The sequence below is a fragment of the Ambystoma mexicanum genome, chromosome 5p (assembly GCF_040938575.1).
Source record: "Ambystoma mexicanum isolate Mex_15411 chromosome 5p, UKY_AmexF1_1, whole genome shotgun sequence".
Taxonomy (NCBI): domain Eukaryota; kingdom Metazoa; phylum Chordata; class Amphibia; order Caudata; family Ambystomatidae; genus Ambystoma; species Ambystoma mexicanum.
In genome coordinates, this window is record NC_090930.1 from 58,757,940 (window position 1) to 58,779,567 (window position 21,628).

At 56.7% G+C, this 21,628-nt stretch overlaps 1 protein-coding gene across 10 annotated transcripts in view; it reads right to left on the bottom strand.

Annotated features, from left to right (window-relative positions):
* DLG3 (discs large MAGUK scaffold protein 3) overlaps positions 1-21,628 on the bottom strand; it is a 2,111,742-nt gene that overhangs the window by 800,206 nt on the left and 1,289,908 nt on the right. For all 10 annotated transcript variants that reach the window (XM_069612439.1, XM_069612441.1, XM_069612436.1 and 7 more), the window contains one exon: positions 17,525-17,681. In XM_069612439.1, the coding sequence (XP_069468540.1) occupies positions 17,525-17,681 (157 nt within the window). The remainder of the gene's footprint in view (positions 1-17,524; positions 17,682-21,628) is intronic.

Here is a 21,628-nt window from a genome sequence, read left to right on the forward strand (position 1 = left end):
AGTGACTGAGGTGTGATGGTGCAGGTATGGTAGAGCAGGGGGTGCAGCAGGTTAGGAATGAGGTACAGTGACTGAGGTGTGATGGTCCAGGTATGGGAGAGCAGGGGGTGCTGCAGGTCAGGAATGAGGTACAGTGACTGAGGTGTGATGGTCCAGGTATGGGAGAGCAGGGGGTGCTGCAGGTCAGGAATGAGGTACAGTGACTGAGGCGTGATGGTCCAGGTATGGTAGAGCAGGGGGTGCTGCAGGTCAGGAACGAGGTACAGTGACTGAGGTGTGATGGTCCAGGTATGGTAGAGCAGGGGATGCTGCAGGTCAGGAATGAGGTTCAGTGACTGAGGTGTGATGCTCCAGGTATGGTAGAGCAGGGGGTGCTGCAGGTCACGAATGAGGTACAGTGACTGAGGTGTGATGGTCCAGGTATGGTAGAGCAGGGGGTGCTGCAGGTCAGGAATGAGGTTCAGTGACTGAGGTGTGATGCTCCAGGTATGGTAGAGCAGGGGGTGCAGCAGGTTAGGAATGAGGTTCAGTGACTGAGGTGTGATGGTCCACGTATGGGAGAGCAGGGGGTGCTGCAGGTCAGGAATGAGGCACAAGGACTGAGGTGTGATGGTCCAGGTATGGGAGAGCAGGGGGTGCAGCAGGTCAGGAATGAGGCACAATGACTGAGGTGTGATGGTCCAGGTATGGGAGAGCAGTCGGTGCTGCAGGTCAGGAATGAGGCACAATGACTGAGGTGTGTTGGTTCATGCTGGGCAATAGCAGGGGGTGCAGCAGGTTAGGAATGAGGCGCAGTGACTGAGGTGTGATGGTCCAGGTATGGGAGAGCAGGGGGTGCTGCAGGTCAGGAATGAGGTACAGTGACTGAGGTGTGATGGTCCAGGTATGGGAGAGCAGGGGGTGCAGCAGGTCAGGAATGAGGTACAGTGACTGAGGTGTGATGGTCCAGGTATGGTAGAGCAGGGGTGCTGCAGGTCAGGAATGAGGCACAGTGACTGAGGTGTGATGGTCCAGGTATGGTAGAGCAGGGGGTGCTGCAGCTCAGGATCGAGGCACAATGACTGAGGTGTGTTGGTTCATGCTGGGTATAGCTGGGGGTGCAGCAGGTCAGGAATGAGGCACAATGACTGAGGTGTGATGTCCATGCCTGGGATAGCAGGGGGTGCAGCAGGTTAGGAATGAGGTGCAGTGACTGAGGTGTGATGGTCCAGGTATGGGAGAGCAGGGGGTGCTGCAGGTCAGGAATGAGGTACAGTGACTGAAGTGTGATGGTCCAGGTATGGGAGAGCAGGGGGTGCTGCAGGTCAGGAATGAGGTACAGTGACTGAGGTGTGATGGTCCAGGTATGGTAGAGCAGGGGGTGCAGCAGGTCAGGAATGAGGCGCAGTGACTGAGCTGTGATGGTCCAGGTGTCCGACGAGAGGGGGTGCTGCAGGTCAGGAATGAGGCACAGTGACTGAGGTGTGATGGTCCAGGTATGGTAGAGCTGGGGGTGCAGCAGGTTAGGAATGAGGTACAGTGACTGAGGTGTGATGGTCCAGGTATGGGAGAGCAGGGGGTGCTGCAGGTCAGGAATGAGGTACAGTGACTGACGTGTGATGGTCCAGGTATGGGAGAGCAGGGGGTGCTGCAGGTGAGGAATGAGGTACAGTGACTGAGGTGTGATGGTCCAGGTATGGTAGAGCAGGGGGTGCTGCAGGTCAGGAATGAGGTACAGTGACTGAGGTGTGATGGTCCAGGTATGGTAGAGCAGGGGATGCTGCAGGTCAGGAATGAGGTTCAGTGACTGAGGTGTGATGCTCCAGGTATGGTAGAGCAGGGGGTGCTGCAGGTCAGGAATGAGGTACAGTGACTGAGGTGTGATGGTCCAGGTATGGTAGAGCAGGGGGTGCTGCAGGTCAGGAATGAGGTTCAGTGACTGAGCTGTGATGGTCCAGGTCTCTGACCAGAGGGGGTGCTGCAGGACAGGAATGAGGTACAGTGACTGAGGTGTGATGGTCCAGGTGTCCGACCAGATGGGGTGCTGCAGGTCAGGAATGAAGCACAGTGACTGAGGTGTGATGGTCCAGGTATGGTACAGCAGGGGGTGCAGCAGGTTAGGAATGAGGTACAGTGACTGAGGTGTGATGGTCCAGGTATGGGAGATCATGGGGTGCTGCAGGTCAGGAATGAGGTACAGTGACTGAGGTGTGATGGTCCAGGTATGGTAGAGCAGGGGGTGCTGCAGGTCAGGAATGAGGCGCAGTGACTGAGGTGTGATGGTCCAGGTATGGGAGAGCAGGGGGTGCTGCAGGTCAGGAATGAGGTACAGTGACTGAGGTGTGATGGTCCAGGTATGGGAGAGCAGGGGGTGCTGCAGGTCAGGAATGAGGTTCAGTGACTGAGGTGTGATGCTCCAGGTATGGTAGAGCAGGGGATGCTGCAGGTCAGGAATGAGGTACAGTGACTGAGGTGTGATGGTCCAGGTATGGTAGAGCAGGGGGTGCTGCAGGTCAGGAATGAGGTTCAGTGACTGAGGTGTGATGTCCAGGTCTCTGACCAGAGGGTGTGCTGCAGGTCAGGAAAGAGGTACAGTGACTGAGGTGTGATGCTCCAGGTATGGTAGAGCAGGGGGTGCTGCAAGTCAGGAATGAGGCACAGTGACGGAGGTGTGATGGTCCCGGTATGGGAGAGCAGGGGGTGCAGCGGGTCAGGAATGAGGTACAATGACTAAGGTGTGATGCTCCAGGTATGGGAGAGCAGGGGGTGCTGCAGGTTAGGAATGAGGTTAAGTGACTGAGGTGTGAGGCTCCAGGTATGGGAGAGCAGGGGGTGCTGCAGGTCAGGAATGAGGTTCAGTGACTGAGGTGTGATGGTCCAGGTCTCTGCCCAGAGGGTGTGCTGCAGGTCAGGAAAGAGGTACAGTGACTGAGGTGTGATGCTCCAGGTATGGTAGAGCAGGGGGTGCTGCAGGTCAGGAATGAGGCACAGTGACGGAGGTGTGATGGTCCAGGTATGGGAGAGCAGGGGGTGCAGCAGGTCAGGAATGAGGCACAGGGACTGAGGTGTGATGCTCCAGGTATGGGAGAGCAGGGGGTGCTGCAGGTCAGGAATGAGGCGCAGTGACAGAGGTGTGATGGTCCAGGTATGGGAGAGCAGGGGGTGCAGCAGGTCAGGAATGAGGCGCAGTGACTGAGGTGTGATGGTCCAGGTATGGGAGAGCAGGGGATGCAGCAGGTCAGGAATGAGGCGCAGTGACTGAGCTGTGATGCTCCAGGTATGGGAGAGCAGGGGGTGCTGCAGGTCAGGAATGAGGCACAGTGACTGAGGTGTGATGCTCCAGGTATGGGAGAGCAGGGGGTGCAGCAGGTCAGGAATGAGGTACAGTGACTGAGGTGTGATGCTCCAGGTATGGGAGAGCAGGGGGTGCTGCAGGTCAGGAATGAGGCACAATGACTGAGGTGTGATGGTCCAGGTATGGGAGAGCAGGGGGTGCTGCAGGTCAGGAATGAGGCACAGTGACGGAGGTGTGATGGTCCAGGTATGGGAGAGCAGGGGGTGCAGCAGGTCAGGAATGAGGCGCAGTGACTGAGGTGTGATGGTCCAGGTATGGGAGAGCAGGGGGTGCAGCAGGTCAAGAATGAGGCGCAGTGACTGAGCTGTGATGCTCCAGGTATGGGAGAGCAGGGGGTGCTGCAGGTCAGGAATGAGGTACAGTGACTGAGGTGTGATGCTCCAGGTATGGGAGAGCAGGGGGTGCAGCAGGTCAGGAATGAGGTACAGTGACTGAGGTGTGATGCTCGAGGTATGGGAGAGCAGGGGGTGCTGCAGGTCAGGAATGAGGCACAATGACTGAGGTGTGATGGTCCAGGTATGGGAGAGCAGGGGGTGCTGCAGATCAGGAATGAGGCACAATGACTGAGGTGTGTTGGTTCATGCTGGGTATAGCAGGGGGTGCAGCAGGTTAGGAATGAGGTTCAGTGACTGAGGTGTGATGCTCCAGGTCTCTGACCAGAGGGTGTGCTGTAGGACAGGAATGAGGTTCAGTGACTGAGGTGTGATGCTCCAGGTATGGGAGAGCAGGGGGTGCTGCAGGTCAGGAATGAGGCGCAGTGACTGAGGTGTGATGCTCCAGGTATGGGAGAGCAGGGGGTGCAGCAGGTCAGGAATGAGGCACAGTGACTGAGGTGTGATGCTCCAGGTATCGGAGAGCAGGGGGTGCAGCAGGTCAAGAATGAGGCACAGCGACTGAGGTGTGATGCTCCAGGTATCGGAGAGCAGGGGGTGCAGCAGGTCAGGAATGAGGTACAGTGATTGAGGTGTGATGCTCCAGGTATCCGACCAGAGGGGGTGCAGCAGGTTAGGAATGAGGTTCAGTGACTGAGGTGTGATGCTCCAGGTATCGGAGAGCAGGGGGTGCAGCAGGTCAGGAATGAGGCACAGTGACTGAGGTGTGATGCTCCAGGTATCGGAGAGCAGGGGGTGCAGCAGGTCAGGAATGAGGCACAGTGACTGAGGTGTGATGCTCCAGGTATCGGAGAGCAGGGGGTGCAGCAGGTCAGGAATGAGGTACAGTGACTGAGGTGTGATGCTCCAGGTATCCGACCAGAGGGGGTGCAGCAGGTTAGGAATGAGGCACAGTGACTGAGGTGTGATGCTCCAGGTATCGGAGAGCAGGGGGTGCAGCAGGTCAGGAATGAGGCACAGTGACTGAGGTGTGATGCTCCAGGTATCGGAGAGCAGGGGGTGCAGCAGGTCAGGAATGAGGCACAGGGACTGAGGTGTGAGGCTCCAGGTATGGTAGAGCAGGGGGTGCTGCAGGTTAGGAATGAGGTTCAGTGACTGAGGTGTGATGCTCCAGGTATGGGAGAGCAGGGGGTGCTGCAGGTCAGGAATGAGGCACAGTGACTGAGGTGTGATGGTCCAGGTATGGGAGAGCAGGGGGTGCGGCAGGTCAAGAATGAGGCACAGTGACTGAGGTGTGATGGTGCAGGTATGGTAGATCAGGGGGTGCTGAAGGTCAGGAATGAGGTACAGTGACTGAGGTGTGATGGTGCAGGTATGGGAGAGCAGGGGCTGCTGCAGGTCAGGAATGAGGTACAGTGACTGAGGTGTGATGGTCCAGGTATGGGAGAGCAGGGGGTGCAGCAGGTCAGGAATGAGGTATAGTGACTGAGGTGTGATGGTCCAGGTATGGGAGAGCAAGGGGTGCTGCAGGTCAGGAATGAGGTACAGTGACTGAGGTGTGATGGTCCAGGTATGGGAGAGCAGGGGGTGCAGCAGGTCAGGAATGAGGTACAATGACTGAGGTGTGATGCTCCAGGAATGGGAGAGCAGGCGGTGCTGCAGGTCAGGAATGAAGCACAGTGACTGAGGTGTGATGGTCCAGGTCTCTGACCAGAGGGTGTGCTGTAGGACAGGAATGAGGTACAGTGACTGAGGTGTGATGGTCCAGGTGTCCGACCAGAGGGGGTGCTGCAGGTCAGGAATGAGGTACATTGACTGAGGTGTGATGTTCCACGCCTGGGATAGCAAGGGGTGCGACAGGTCAGGAATGAGGTACAGTGACTGAGGTGTGATGCTCCAGGTATGGGAGAGCAGGCGGTGCTGCAGGTCAGGAATGAGATACAGTGACTGAGGTGTGATGCTCCAGGTATGGGAGAGCAGGCGGTGCTGCAGGTCAGGAATGAGGCACAGTGACTGAGGTGTGATGGTCCAGGTATGGGAGAGCAGGGGGTGCGGCAGGTCAGGAATGAGGCACAGTGACTGAGGTGTGATGGTGCAGGTATGGTAGATCAGGGGGTGCTGAAGGTCAGGAATGAGGTACAGTGACTGAGGTGTGATGGTCCAGGTATGGGAGAGCAGGGGCTGCTACAGGTCAGGAATGAGGTACAGTGACTGAGGTGTGATTGTCCAGGTATGGGAGAGCAGGGGTGCAGCAGGTCAGGAATGAGGTATAGTGACTGAGGTGTGATGGTCCAGGTATGGGAGAGCAAGGGGTGCTGCAGGTCAGGAATGAGGTACAGTGACTGAGGTGTGATGGTCCAGGTATGGGAGAGCAGGGGGTGCAGCAGGTCAGGAATGAGGTACAATGACTGAGGTGTGATGCTCCAGGAATGGGAGAGCAGGCGGTGCTGCAGGTCAGGAATGAAGCACAGTGACTGAGGTGTGATGGTCCAGGTCTCTGACCAGAGGGTGTGCTGTAGGACAGGAATGAGGTACGGTGACTGAGGTGTGATGGTCCAGGTGTCCGACCAGAGGGGGTGCTGCAGGTCAGGAATGAGGCGCAGTGACTGAGGTGTGATGGTCCACGCATGGTGGAGCAGGGGGTGCGGCAGGTCAGGAATGAGGCACAATGACTGAGGTGTGATGGTCCAGGTACGGGAGAGCAGGGGGTGCAGCAGGTCAGGAATGAGGCACAGGGACTGAGGTGTGATGGTCCAGGTATGGTAGAGCAAGGGGTGCTGCAGGTCAGGAATGAGGTACAATGACTGAGCTGTGATGGTCCAGGTATGGGAGAGCAGGAGGTGCTGCAGGTCAGGAATGAGGCACAGTGACTGAGCTGTGATGGTCCAGGTATGGTAGAGCAGGGGGTGCGGCAGGTCAGGAATGAGGCGCAGTGACTGAGGTGTGATGCTCCAGGTATGGGGGAGCAGGGGGTGCTGCAGGTCAGGGATGAGGCACAGTGACTGAGGTGTAATGCTCCAGGTATGGGAGAGCAGGGGGTGCAGCAGGTTAGGAATGAGGCACAGTGACTGAGGTGTGATGCTCCAGGTATGGGGGAGCAGGGGGTGCTGCAGGTCAGGGATGAGGCACAGTGACTGAGGTGTGATGCTCCACGTATCGGGGAGCAGGGGGTGCTGCAGGTCAGGGATGAGGCACAGTGACTGAGGTGTAATGCTCCAGGTATGGGGGAGCAGGGGGTGCTGCAGGTCAGGGATGAGGCACAGTGACTGAGGTGTGATGCTCCAGGTATGGGGGAGCAGGGGGTGCTGCAGGTCAGGTATGTGGCACAGTGACTGAGGTGTGATGCTCCAGGTATGGGGGAGCAGGGGGTGCTGCAGGTCAGGGATGAGGCACAGTGACTGACGTGTGATGCTCCAGGTATGGGGGAGCAGGGGGTGCTGCAGGTCAGGAATGAGGTACAGTGACTGAGGTGTGATGCTCCAGGTATGGGGGAGCAGGGGGTGCTGCAGGTCAGGGATGAGGCACAGTGACTGAGGTGTGAAGCTCCAGGTATGGGGGAGCAGGGGGTGCAGCAGGTGAGGAATGAGGTACAGTGACTGAGGTGTGATGCTCCAGGTATGGGGAGCAGGGGGTGCTGCAGGTCAGGAATGAGGCACAGTGACTGAGGTGTGATGCTCCAGGTATGGGGGAGCAGGGGGTGCTGCAGGTCAGGAATGAGGCACAGTGACTGAGGTGTGATGGTCCAGGTATGGGAGAGCAAGGGGTGCTGCAGGTCAGGAATGAGGTACAATGACTGAGCTGTGATGGTCCAGGTATGGGAGAGCAGGAGGTGCTGCAGGTCAGGAATGAGGTACAATGACTGAGCTGTGATGGTCCAGGTATGGTAGAGCAGGGGGTGCGGCAGGTCAGGAATGAGGCACAGTGACTGAGGTGTGATGCTCCAGGTATGGGGGAGCAGGGGGTGCTGCAGGTCAGGGATGAGGCACAGTGACTGAGGTGTAATGCTCCAGGTATGGGAGAGCAGGGGGTGCAGCAGGTCAGGAATGAGGCACAGTGACTGAGGTGTGATGCTCCAGGTATGGGGGAGCAGGGGGTGCTGCAGGTCAGGGATGAGGCACAGTGACTGAGGTGTGATGCTCCACGTATGGGGGAGCAGGGGGTGCTGCAGGTCAGGGATGAGGCACAGTGACTGAGATGTGATGCTCCAGGTATGGGGGAGCAGGGGGTGCTGCAGGTCAGGGATGAGGCACAGTGACTGAGGTGTGATGCTCCAGGTATGGGGGAGCAGGGGGTGCTGCAGGTCAGGGATGTGGCACAGTGACTGAGGTGTGATGCTCCAGGTATGGGGGAGCAGGGGGTGCTGCAGGTCAGGGATGAGGCACAGTGACTGAGGTGTGATGCTCCAGGTATGGGAGAGCAGGCGGTGCTGCAGGTCAGGAATGAGGTACAGTGACTGAGGTGTGATGCTCCAGGTATGGGAGAGCAGGCGGTGCTGCAGGTCAGGAATGAGGCACAGTGACTGAGGTGTGATGGTCCAGGTATGGGAGAGCAGGGGGTGCGGCAGGTCAGGAATGAGGCACAGTGACTGAGGTGTGATGGTGCAGGTATGGTAGATCAGGGGGTGCTGAAGGTCAGGAATGAGGTACAGTGACTGAGGTGTGATGGTCCAGGTATGGGAGAGCAGGGGCTGCTACAGGTCAGGAATGAGGTACAGTGACTGAGGTGTGATGGTCCAGGTATGGGAGAGCAGGGGTGCAGCAGGTCAGGAATGAGGTATAGTGACTGAGGTGTGATGGTCCAGGTATGGGAGAGCAAGGGGTGCTGCAGGTCAGGGATGTGGCACAGTGACTGAGGTGTGATGCTCCAGGTATGGGGGAGCAGGGGGTGCTGCAGGTCAGGGATGAGGCACAGTGACTGAGGTGTGATGCTCCAGGTATGGGAGAGCAGGCGGTGCTGCAGGTCAGGAATGAGGTACAGTGACTGAGGTGTGATGCTCCAGGTATGGGAGAGCAGGCGGTGCTGCAGGTCAGGAATGAGGCACAGTGACTGAGGTGTGATGGTCCAGGTATGGGAGAGCAGGGGGTGCGGCAGGTCAGGAATGAGGCACAGTGACTGAGGTGTGATGGTGCAGGTATGGTAGATCAGGGGGTGCTGAAGGTCAGGAATGAGGTACAGTGACTGAGGTGTGATGGTCCAGGTATGGGAGAGCAGGGGCTGCTACAGGTCAGGAATGAGGTACAGTGACTGAGGTGTGATGGTCCAGGTATGGGAGAGCAGGGGTGCAGCAGGTCAGGAATGAGGTATAGTGACTGAGGTGTGATGGTCCAGGTATGGGAGAGCAAGGGGTACTGCAGGTCAGGAATGAGGTACAGTGACTGAGGTGTGATGGTCCAGGTATGGGAGAGCAGGGGGTGCAGCAGGTCAGGAATGAGGTACAATGACTGAGGTGTGATGCTCCAGGAATGGGAGAGCAGGCGGTGCTGCAGGTCAGGAATGAAGCACAGTGACTGAGGTGTGATGGTCCAGGTCTCTGACCAGAGGGTGTGCTGTAGGACAGGAATGAGGTACAGTGACTGAGGTGTGATGGTCCAGGTGTCCGACCAGAGGGGGTGCTGCAGGTCAGGAATGAGGCGCAGTGACTGGGGTGTGATGGTCCACGCATGGGGGAGCAGGGGGTGCGGCAGGTCAGGAATGAGGCACAATGACTGAGGTGTGATGGTCCAGGTACGGGAGAGCAGGGGGTGCAGCAGGTCAGGAATGAGGCACAGGGACTGAGGTGTGATGGTCCAGGTACGGTAGAGCAAGGGGTGCTGCAGGTCAGGAATGAGGTACAATGACTGAGCTGTGATGGTCCAGGTATGGGAGAGCAGGAGGTGCTGCAGGTCAGGAATGAGGCACAGTGACTGAGCTGTGATGGTCCAGGTATGGTAGAGCAGGGGGTGCGGCAGGTCAGGAATGAGGCACAGTGACTGAGGTGTGATGCTCCAGGTATGGGGGAGCAGGGGGTGCTGCAGGTCAGGGATGAGGCACAGTGACTGAGGTGTAATGCTCCAGGTATGGGAGAGCAGGGGGTGCAGCAGGTTAGGAATGAGGCACAGTGACTGAGGTGTGATGCTCCAGGTATGGGGGAGCAGGGGGTGCTGCAGGTCAGGGATGAGGCACAGTGACTGAGGTGTGATGCTCCAGGTATGGGGGAGCAGGGGGTGCTGCAGGTCAGGGATGTGGCACAGTGACTGAGGTGTGATGCTCCAGGTATGGGGGAGCAGGGGGTGCTGCAGGTCAGGGATGTGGCACAGTGACTGAGGTGTGATGCTCCAGGTATGGGGGAGCAGGGGGTGCTGCAGGTCAGGGATGAGGCACAGTGACTGAGGTGTGATGCTCCAGGTATGGGGGAGCAGGGGGTGCTGCAGGTCAGGAATGAGGTACAGTGACTGAGGTGTGATGCTCCAGGTATGGGGGAGCAGGGGGTGCTGCAGGTCAGGGATGAGGCACAGTGACTGAGGTGTGAAGCTCCAGGTATGGGGGAGCAGGGGGTGCAGCAGGTGAGGAATGAGGTACAGTGACTGAGGTGTGATGCTCCAGGTATGGGGGAGCAGGGGGTGCTGCAGGTCAGGAATGAGGCACAGTGACTGAGGTGTGATGCTCCAGGTATGGGGGAGCAGGGGGTGCTGCAGGTCAGGAATGAGGCACAGTGACTGAGGTGTGATGGTCCAGGTATGGGAGAGCAAGGGGTGCTGCAGGTCAGGAATGAGGTACAATGACTGAGCTGTGATGGTCCAGGTATGGGAGAGCAGGAGGTGCTGCAGGTCAGGAATGAGGTACAATGACTGAGCTGTGATGGTCCAGGTATGGTAGAGCAGGGGGTGCGGCAGGTCAGGAATGAGGCACAGTGACTGAGGTGTGATGCTCCAGGTATGGGGGAGCAGGGGGTGCTGCAGGTCAGGGATGAGGCACAGTGATTGAGGTGTAATGCTCCAGGTATGGGAGAGCAGGGGGTGCAGCAGGTCAGGAATGAGGCACAGTGACTGAGGTGTGATGCTCCAGGTATGGGGGAGCAGGGGGTGCTGCAGGTCAGGGATGAGGCACAGTGACTGAGGTGTGATGCTCCAGGTATGGGGGAGCAGGGGGTGCTGCAGGTCAGGGATGAGGCACAGTGACTGAGGTGTGATGCTCCAGGTATGGGGGAGCAGGGGGTGCTGCAGGTCAGGGATGAGGCACAGTGACTGAGGTGTGATGCTCCAGGTATGGGGGAGCAGGGGGTGCTGCAGGTCAGGGATGTGGCACAGTGACTGAGGTGTGATGCTCCAGGTATGGGGGAGCAGGGGGTGCTGCAGGTCAGGGATGAGGCACAGTGACTGAGGTGTGATGCTCCAGGTATGGGGGAGCAGGGGGTGCTGCAGGTCAGGAATGAGGTACAGTGACTGAGGTGTGATGCTCCAGGTATGGGGGAGCAGGGGGTGCTGCAGGTCAGGGATGAGGCACAGTGACTGAGGTGTGAAGCTCCAGGTATGGGGGAGCAGGGGGTGCAGCAGGTTAGGAATGAGGTACAGTGACTGAGGTGTGATGCTCCAGGTATGGGGGAGCAGGGGGTGCTGCAGGTCAGGAATGAGGCACAGTGACTGAGGTGTGATGCTCCAGGTATGGGGGAGCAGGGGGTGCTGCAGGTCAGGAATGAGGCACAGTGACTGAGGTGTGATGGTCCAGGTATGGGAGAGCAGGGGGTGCGGCAGGTCAGGAATGAGGCACAGTGACTGAGGTGTGATGCTCCAGGTATGGGGGAGCAGGGGGTGCGGCAGGTCAGGAATGAGGCACAGTGACTGAGGTGTGATGCTCCAGGTATGGGGGAGCAGGGGGTGCTGCAGGTCAGGAATGAGGCACAGTGACTGAGGTGTGATGGTCCAGGTATGGGGGAGCAGGGGGTGCTGCAGGTCAGGAATGAGGCAGAGCATTTGGGCCACACAGGTGTGTTATGCAAATAATAATTTGACATATGAATTATTAAATATATATATATATTTTCTTGGCTTATATATTGCACAGGGGTGAGGACTGGTAGTGGCGTCATGTGGTTCACAAACAGGGATAGATTGAATAATATAGATAGCTATATTGGTGTGATGTTTTTGATTGGGGGGGCAACTCCCCGCATTAATGGTTGCCCCATAAATTTCTCCTACAGGGCACGTCTGCGTTTACATTAAGCTCCGGAAACCCCGGAGGCAAGAAAAGATTGAAATGATACGAGAGTACAGTGGCATAAGGAGTAGAAGGGGTAGCATGGGGCGCGGGGGATAGTTCAGGGGAAACGCACGTGTCTTGGAAGCAAGAACATACCAAGCAGCAGGGGTTCGATACCCAGTCCCGCGCTTAGAGGCTGGACTCCGGCAGGCCTCTAAGTGTTATACAATTTCATTATTCATTTTTTAGCACATTGGAGGCAAGCAAAACAGGGTGGGCTCTTCGAGGGTGGGGAAGAGGGATGTGATACGTCTTACAGTGCACTGCCCGAAATAGCGAAATGGATGCCAGAGTTGCTGAGCGAGGGAGACGAAGGCAGAACGGTTCCGTCTCAGCCAGGAACGTCCTTCCTTCCTTCGCTCTGACCCCAACTCCCATCCCTCGGGTGCCCTGGGGGAAGGGACTCCCATCCCCCGAGTGCCATGGGGGAAGGTACTCCAATCCCCCGAGTGCCATGGGGGAAGGTACTCCCATCCCCCGAGTGCCATGGAGGAAGGTACTCCCATCCCCCGAGTGCCATGGGGGAAGGTACTCCAATCCCCCGAGTGCCATGGAGGAGGGTACTCCCATCCCCCGAGTGTCATGGAGGAAGGTACTCCCATCCCCTAAGTGCTATGGAGGAGGGTACTTCCATCCGCCGAGTGTCATGGAGGAAGGTACTCCCATCCCCTAAGTGCTATGGAGGAGGGTACTTCCATCCGCCGAGTGTCATGGAGGAAGGTACTCCCATCCCCTAAGTGCTATGGAGGAGGGTACTTCCATCACCTGAGTGCCATGGAGGAAGGTACTCCCATCCCCAGAGTGCCATGGATGAACGTACCCCCATCCCCTGAGTGCCATGGGGGAAGGTACTCCCATCCCCCGAGTGCCATGGGTGAAGGTACTCCCATCCCCCGAGTGCCATGGGGGAAGGTACTCCCATCCCCCAGTGCCATGGGGGAAGGTACTCCCATCCCCCGAGTGCCATGGGGGAAGGTACTCCAATCCCCGAGTGCCATGGGGGAAGGTACTCCCATCCCCCGAGTGCCATGGAGGAAGGTACTCCCATCCCCCGAGTGCCATGGGGGAAGGTACTCCCATCCCCCGAGTGCCATGGAGGAAGGTACTCCCATCCCCCGAGTGCCATGGGGGAAGGTACTCCCATCCCCCGAGTGCCATGGAGGAGGGTACACCCATCCCCCGAGTGCCATGGAGGAAGGTACTCCCATCCCCCGAGTGCTATGGAGGAGGGTACACCCATCCCCCGAGTGTCATGGAGGAAGGTACTCCCATCCCCCAAGTGCTATGGAGGAGGGTACTTCCATCCGCCGAGTGTCATGGGGGAAGGTACTCCCATCCCCTAAGTGCTATGGAGGAGGGTACTTCCATCACCTGAGTGCCATGGGGGAAGGTACTCCCATCCCCAGAGTGCCATGGATGAACGTACCCCCATCCCCTGAGTGCCATGGGGGAAGGTACTCCCATCCCCCGAGTGCCATGAGGGAAGGTACTCCCATCCCCCGAGTGCCATTAGGGAAGGTACTCCCATCCCCCGAGTGCCATTAGGGAAGGTACTCCCATCCCCCGAGTGCCATGGGGGAAGGTACTCCCATCCCCGAGTGCCATGGGGGAAGGTTCTCCCATCCCCCGAGTGCCATGGAGGAAGGTACTCCCATCCCCCGAGTGTCATGGAGGAAGGTACTCCCATCCCCCAAGTGCCATGGAGGAGGGTACTCCCATCCGCCGAGTGTCATGGAGGAAGGTACTCCCATCCCCCAAGTGCCATGGAGGAGGGTACTCCCATCCGCCGAGTGTCATGGAGGAAGGTACTCCCATCCCCCATGTGCCATGGAGGAGGTTACTTCCATCACCTGAGTGCCATGGAGGAAGGTACTCCCATCCCCAGAGTGCCATGGATGAACGTACCCCCATCCCCTGAGTGCCATGAAGGAAGTTACTCCCATCCCCAGAGTGTCATTGAAGAAGGTACTCCCATCCCCCGAGTGCCATGGAGGAAGGTACTCCCATCCCCTAAGTGCCATGGAGGAAGGTACTCCCATCCCCCGAGTGCCATGGAGGAAGGTACTCCCATCCCCTAAGTGCCATGGACGAAGGTACTCCCATCCCCAGAGTGCCATGGATGAACATACCCTCATCCCCTGAGTGCCATGAAGGAAGGTACTCCCATCCCCAGAGTGCCATGGAGGAAGGTAATCCCATCCCCTAAGTGCCATGGAGGAGGGTACTCCCATCCGCCGAGTGCCATGGAGGAAGGTAACCCCATCACCTGAGTGCCATGGAGGAAGGTACTCCCATCCCCCGAGTGTCATTGAGGAAGGTATCTCCAACCCGTGGATGCCATGAGGAAGGTACTCCCATCCCCCGAGTGTCATGGAGGAAGGTACTCCCATCCCCTAAGTGCCATGGAGGAGGGTACTTCCATCCGCCGAGTGCCATGGAGGAAGGTACCCCCATCACCTGAGTGCCATGGAGGAAGGTACACCCAGCCCCCGAGTGCAATGAGGAAGGTACTCCCATCCCCCGAGTGTCATGGAGGAAGGTACTCCCATCCCCTAAGTGCCATGGAGGACGGTACTTCCATCCGCCGAGTGCCATGGAGGAAGGTACCCCCATCACCTGAGTGCCATGGAGGAAGGTACACCCAGCCCCCGAGTGCCATGGAGGAAGGTACTCCCATCCCCCGAGTGTCATGGAAGAAGGTATCTCCAACCCCTGGATGCCATGAGGAAGGTTCTCCCATCCCCCGAGTGTCATGGAGGAAGGTACTCCGATCACTTGAGTGCCATGGAGGAAGGTACCCCCATCCCCCGAGTGTCATGGAGGAAGGTACTCCGATCACTTGAGTGCCATGGAGGAAGGTACCCCCATCCCCCGAGTGTCATGGAGGAAGGTACTCCCCCGAGTGTCATGGAGGAAGGTATCTCCATCCCCTGAGTGCCATGGAGGAAGGTACTCCCATCACTTAAAGTGCCATGGAGGAAGGTACCCCCATCCCCTGAGTGCCATGGAGGAAGGTACTCACCTCCCCCAAGTGCCATGAGGAAGGCACCCCCAACCATTCTATCCTACTGTAAAGGCTCCACGATACACTTGGTATCTCAGAAATTGGCACTGGAGTGGCTGACCTCCTTCCTAACGCACTGCTATTCCCAAATCATCCTGGCACCATCTCCTCTCATATTTCTTCTCCACCTGTGGTGTCCCCCAGGGTTCTATCCTCTCCCCCTGGCTTTTTAACATCTACCTTGCTCAGCTGGCACTCCACATCTCCTCCTTCTCCCCCAACTTCCAGTGTTATGCAGATGACACTCAATTCTTTTTCAGACTTCCTGCTGACTCACTCGCACATTCCCTCATCCCTGACCACCTATCTGCCTTCCAGGCCTGGTGCACTTCCAATGATCTCTGCCTCAATGCCAGCAAAACCGGTATCCTTCCAATTTGGGACCTCTGATCCCTCCTTCTTCCCTTCTCTCTGGCCTCCATCCATGGGCTCTCCCTCTTCTTCTGAAGCCAGAAACCTTGGAGTCATCTTTGACTCCTCTCTCTCCTTCCTCCCTCACACTCAGGACATCACTAAGAAGTCCCACTTTCAACTCTTCCTTCTCAAAGGAATTCTCTTGTTTCTCACTTTCCCCCACAGGCTCAATGTTTCCCGAGCCCTGGTTCTCTCTAGGCTTGACTATTGCAATAACCTCCTTCTTAATCTACCGTTGTCCACCCTGTGATCCCTTGAGCTAATCCAGAATAAGGCAGAAAGACTTATCCTTGACCTTAAGCCCAGGGACTGCATCTATCCTGCCCTAAAACGTCTTCAATGCCTCCCGATTGCTGCACGGATCAAAGTCAAATCCCTCTGCATCATCCAAAAGGCTGTCTGCGGCCAGAGATCTTACTATCTGCAACTCTCTTACAAAATACTCTCCTTCTAGACCTCTACGTTCCTCTGGCCTCAACTCCTTGTGTGTAAAGCGTTTCTCTGAATAGAGGGAAGGGGGTTGCTCGCTTTGCTCGGCTGGCTACCTCCTATGGAACAGCCTCCCCCTCCTGCTGCGTCTTGAACAGGACCATCTTAAATTCTGAAAGCACCTCGAAACTTTCCTCTTCTCCTCCTCCTTCCCTTCTTCCTTCCTCTGCTACTCTAAAAATTGCTGTGATTGGTGTCTTGGACCCTTATGCATCCTCTGGGCCCCTGACCCGTCACACCCAGTCTTCTCAGCTTCTGTCTACCCGCAGCACTGGCCTCGGCACACCCTCCACCCTGGAGACCTGCACTTTGCCACCCAATGTGACTCCAGGTCATGTAGTACTTACCATACCTTGCACTTCATCTGTGTCTCACCCACGAGCACGGACACCCCAGCACCTACTCCCACTGTCCGCTTCCTTGCTGCTCTTGCACGTTCTGAATACTCACAAGGCATAGTAGGTTTGTTCATTCCTGTCCCCACTGTATTCATATTTGTGTTTAAAGTACTTCAATCCCATGTCCCCTCCCTGTTGCCCTGTGGGCGCTTTGAAACAGAATTAATTTGCTGTATAAGCACCTAACAAGCAAACAATAAATAAAAAAATAAATCCCCTGAGCACCATGGAGGACGGTACTCATATCCCCTGAGCACCATGGAGGACGGTACTCATATCCCCTGAGCGCCATGAGGAAGGTCCCCCATCCCCTGAGTACCACGGAGGAAGGTACTCCCATCCCTGAGTGCCATGGGGGAAGATATTCCCATCCTTTGGGTGCCAAGAAGGAAGGTATCCCCGTACCCTGAGTGTTTTGAGGAAGGTACCCCCATCCCCCGAGTGCAAGGAGGCAGGTACCCACACACCTCCCAAGTGCCAGGAGGCAGCTTCCCCCATCTCCGAGTGCCATGAGGCAGCTACCCCCACCCCCTGAGTGCCAGGAGGCAGCTACCTCCACCACCCGACTGCCAGGAGGCAGGTACCCCATCCCTTGAGTGCCAGGAGGCAGGTACTCCATCCCTTGAGTGCCAGGAGGCAGCTACCCCCAGCCCCTGAGTGCCAGGAGGCAGTTACCCCCATCCCCGAGTGCCAGGAGGCAGCTACCCCCACCCCCTGAGTGCCAGGAGGCAGCTTCCCCCATCTCCGAGTGCCATGAGGCAGCTACCCCCACCCCCTGAGTGCCAGGAGGCAGCTACCTCCACCACCCGACTGCCAGGAGGCAGGTACCCCATCCCTTGAGTGCCAGGAGGCAGGTACTCCATCCCTTGAGTGCCAGGAGGCAGCCAACCCCACTCCCCCCCGCCCCCGGCCCTGAGTGCCAGGAGGCAGGTACCCCATCCCCCGAGTGATAGGAGGCAGGTACCCCCATCCCTTGCGTGCCAGAAGGGAGCTACCCGCACCCCCTGAGTGCCAGGAGGCAGTTATCCCCATCCCCGAGTGCCAGGAGGCAGTTACCCCCATCCCCGGGTGCCAGGAGGCAGCTACCCCCACCACCCGACTGCCAGGAGGCAGGTACACCATCCCTTGAGTGCCAGGAGGCAGCCCCCCCCCGCCCACCGCCCTGAGTGCCAGGAGGCAGTTACCCCATCCCCTCTTCCCCGAGCGCCAGGAAGCAGTTACCCCCATCCCCGGGTGCCAGGAGGCAGGTACTCACCGACAGGATGCGGTCCCCTCTCCGCAGCTCGCCGCTCAGGTCGGCGGGCCCCCCCGCCAGGATGAAGGACACGAAGATACCCTCGCCGTCTTCGCCGCCCACGATGTTGAAGCCCAGGCCGGTGGCGCCCTTGTGCAGGATCACCTTGCGGGGTTCCCTGGGGATGCGACGAAAAGACATGTCAGGAGAAGCGGCCCTGCACCCCGAAATCTAGCGATGCACTCCACGACACACGGGCAAGCAAGACAAGGCAGCAGTGTACAGTGTCTCCGACAGGGGGCGCCAGGACGCCCTACCGGCAGCATACAGGGTCTCTATGCCAGGGGAGAGGGGCGGGAGGGTGGCAGAATGGAAGCGGTGCTGCCCGCGGTGCAGAGCGCAGTGTGTGCCCGGCACGCCTGCCCCGGGTTCCGGTATCGCCCTCCCTGGCTCCCCGGCACCCACAGCCGCTCGGCCTGTTTGGCAGGTGCCGGGCGAAAGCCACATCACAGGACGGAATTAAAATGTGGGTGACTAATCTGGGCCTTGCGACACAGCAGAGGGCGCAGGGCACAGGCGTGCAGGGGGGAGCGCCAAGAGAGTGCAGCCGGCAGAGGCGGGCCAGATGCAGAGAGCAGGGAGCCCTGCAAACATGTCCAACAACGCTAGCCTGGAGCTGCGCCTGCCTGCACTCGCCTGCACACACACACACACACACACCTGCTGCATGCGTGCACCCGCCCTCTCCCATGAACTCTTCAGCCGTGCCCAGCTGCAGGGCGCGGACTACAAGTCCCACAATGCACCGGGCCCCAGGCCATCCATGCATGCACTTGTCTGCCCGTCTACCGGGCTTTCTAGACTTTCTATCCAGGAGAACTCACAGCAGGATGTGTTACCAAATGTTTTCCGCAAAATGCAGGGACACTGTTTGTGTGAGTCAATATGGGGCACGGCATGGGGTGAGTGGGGTCTTGAAAGTGTGCAGGGTCTCCCCTATATGTTACACCAAATAAATACTTCATAATGCGGTCAAAAAAAATGCTGTGGTGAAAATGTGGGCAGCAAAAACACCCAGAACCGCCTCCCTGCACATCTCTGTGTCCGCACCAGTCTGCGTGTCTCTATACTTCCAAATATTCCCCCATCTGCCTCGATGCCAACCTGCTGCTGTGATAGGCCGTAACAATATCTGCATGCATATAGCGCCTCGCAGAGACAGCCAGACACTTTATGAATGGGAGCTGTTTACTTGCCAAGCTAGTGTGTTATGTTGTGGCTTGAATAGCGCTTTAGAGCCCTGTCAGGCTGCCTCAACGTGCTAGGGGTGAAGAGAAGAGTAGGCTGGAAGGCAGCAGAGGGGGAGTAGAAGGAAGGGGCTATGCGACTATATATGAAAGCCAAGAAGCGTGCTGGGCGCTATATCCCAAGTCTGAGGCCAGAAGCGTGCTGGGCGCTATATCCCAAGTCTGAGGCCAGAAACGTGCTGGGCGCTATATCCCAAGTCTGAGGCCAGAAGCGTGCTGGGCGCTATATCCCAAGTCTGAGGCCAGAAGCGTGCTGGGCGCTATATCCCACAGACGGTGGAGCCAAGAACTGAGAGACTGTCCTTAGATCGGAGCACCCAGAAGAAGAGCAGTAACACCAGGAAACATGAAACTCCCATGCACCATTGCGTGCCCCTCCTTTCACCTTTGTGATTAGAGTTCCAGGTCAGGAACACTTCCCCTCATTACCCACAGGCGTTCCCTCATCCCCATCCTTGATTCGGAGCTGTAGCGCCCGGAGGCTATTCCAAGGGTACTCCGAGGGACCCCGCCACCTGTAACAGGGAGGGGGGCTGCATGCACGTTGCTGTGCCCCTCCTTTCACCCTTTGTGATTAGAGTTCCAGGTCAGGAACACTCCCCCTCATTACCCACAGGCGTTCCCTCATCCCCATCCTTGATCCGGAGCTATAGCGCCCGGAGGCTATTCGATGGGTACTCCGAGGGACCCCACCACCTGTAACAGGGAGGGGGCCTGCATGCACATCGCTGTGCCCCTCCTTTCACCCTTTTTGCTTAGATTCTTCCAAGTCGGGAGCATTGCCTACATTTTGAGAAAGGCCCTTAGCAGCATTGGTGCTACCCATCCTCACACTGACAGCTTTAACGCACACCCGTGCGTCACATGCGTGCGTGTGCCCCTCCCCCACCCCCGCACTGCTGTGCCCAGTTTCATTTCAGAAAAGACTCCTGTACTCCTACCCGCTCCTCACCCCCAGTGCTGTGAGATGGCCTTATTGTGGCACAAGGCGCTTTACCAGTAACCAGCATACCACATTGTGATGTGCCGAGGCTTGGGTAACAAGTACTGCCCCCTATAAAGAACACAGAGCTGCACAGCAAGTTCACTCTCTGATACGTGCAAAGCGCTGCACAGCCAAACCAATGGCAGCTTTGCACTATGCAAAACAACTTTGCAATTGACACTGGCATTTTCCTGTGACCCTAATCCTGCCTCCCTCTTTCCCCTGCACCCTATGCTTTGAGGCCGTCTAGGAGCCATGAAGGAGCTACAGGCGTAACCACAGTGAGGGTAGGCCCACCCTCCCCTCCCCTGTTGTATATGTGCTGTTCTTTATTAAGTATTCTGTTCCAGAGTGTCTGCCCTACTACCTTGGACGGTGCAGCAGAACTACCTCATGGCCGAATCAGAGACAATCTCTTTTACAGAAGCACAAATAGCTCAATTTATTGAAGGTCCTTCATTTTTTGAAAACTTAGAATTACCCAATCAAGACAACAGTACTTCAAGTGAAGCACTACTTAGGCTAAAAAAGAAACAATTCCGTCCAGAAATGCACGGACGTGTATTAAAGGAATATTTCAAGTCTAGCATAGTACGACAAGGGTTGCACGTGAAGATTATTCCCTGTCTGTTTCTAGATGATGCAGAATAAAAGATGGCGACTAAGTGTAGTAGAGATCTACTGGTGCTTCCAATAACTACAGCTCAAAGAGTAAGCGGAAACATGAAGGAAACACTAGTGGGGAAAGAAAAACAGTTCTTGAATAATGTGTTGATAGCTGATACAAAACAAAAACTTGAACAAATAGATGCATCTTTTCAAGAATTTAAAAATGTAACCATTGGAAAAAAGACAAATAAATTAAAAAAAGACATTTCTCTGTTCAAAAAGGAACTAGTATAACCGTATCTGGCAGAAGATTTCAGTCCTCAAACCTTTTGGAAACAGAATAGTGGCCAGAATACTGGTATGGCCAGAAAAAGATGGGTGACTTTTTCGGATACCTCCTCCAGTAACTCTAGCAATGAGGAGGCCACCAATTCCACTACGGGAGATCACCCTGTTTGAGGAAGGGGCGGCTGCAGAGGCCGCAGACATTTCTCACAAGGCAGTGCTACCCGCACATGCAGATGCAGAATGCCCCCCCCACCCCCACAATGGTTAACCCACCGAGGCTTCCAAGTACGGAATCGGGCGTACCGTTGGTAAATGAATCGTTACCTGTTCTTAATCTATCATCACGGGAACTTACAGAGCCCGAGTTGTCCATTCTTAAACGGGGCCTCTTTTGTGCCTACACAAACGCCTAGTGCGATGACTCTTACCAGCGAGGTAAAAAACATTTTGAGAAAAGTCAGATTGAAGGCTTACTTTTCAGATAAAGATAGTTCTACAGAAACCAACTTATCTGGTTTAGCAAAGCCATCCTCTTTCACTCCCAGTACATCAGACATTCCAGCCGAACTGGAACAGTGGTGGACCCAATTCTGCCCCTTCTACACTCAAACACACCACATACATGCCAACTATGTTGCCTGCACAGCTACAACTACGCAGCCGTCGCAATTGTCCCTCCAAACACAATCTATACAATCACAAACTACACACCTACAAATGCATGAGGTCTCTCCTGGAAACAAATGCTTCTTTGCACTGATAAAGCACATGTAGAAACATGCTTCACACAGAACCTAGGTACTTTCAAGCGGCACGCATCAACACAACAGCGCAGCTATCTCGCAATTTCTCTCTAAGGCAGCCCCTGGTTTCAGATCTGCCAGAGCACCTGGAGACCAGTAGATGGCAGGGGATGTCTGGTACAAATCCCAGTAA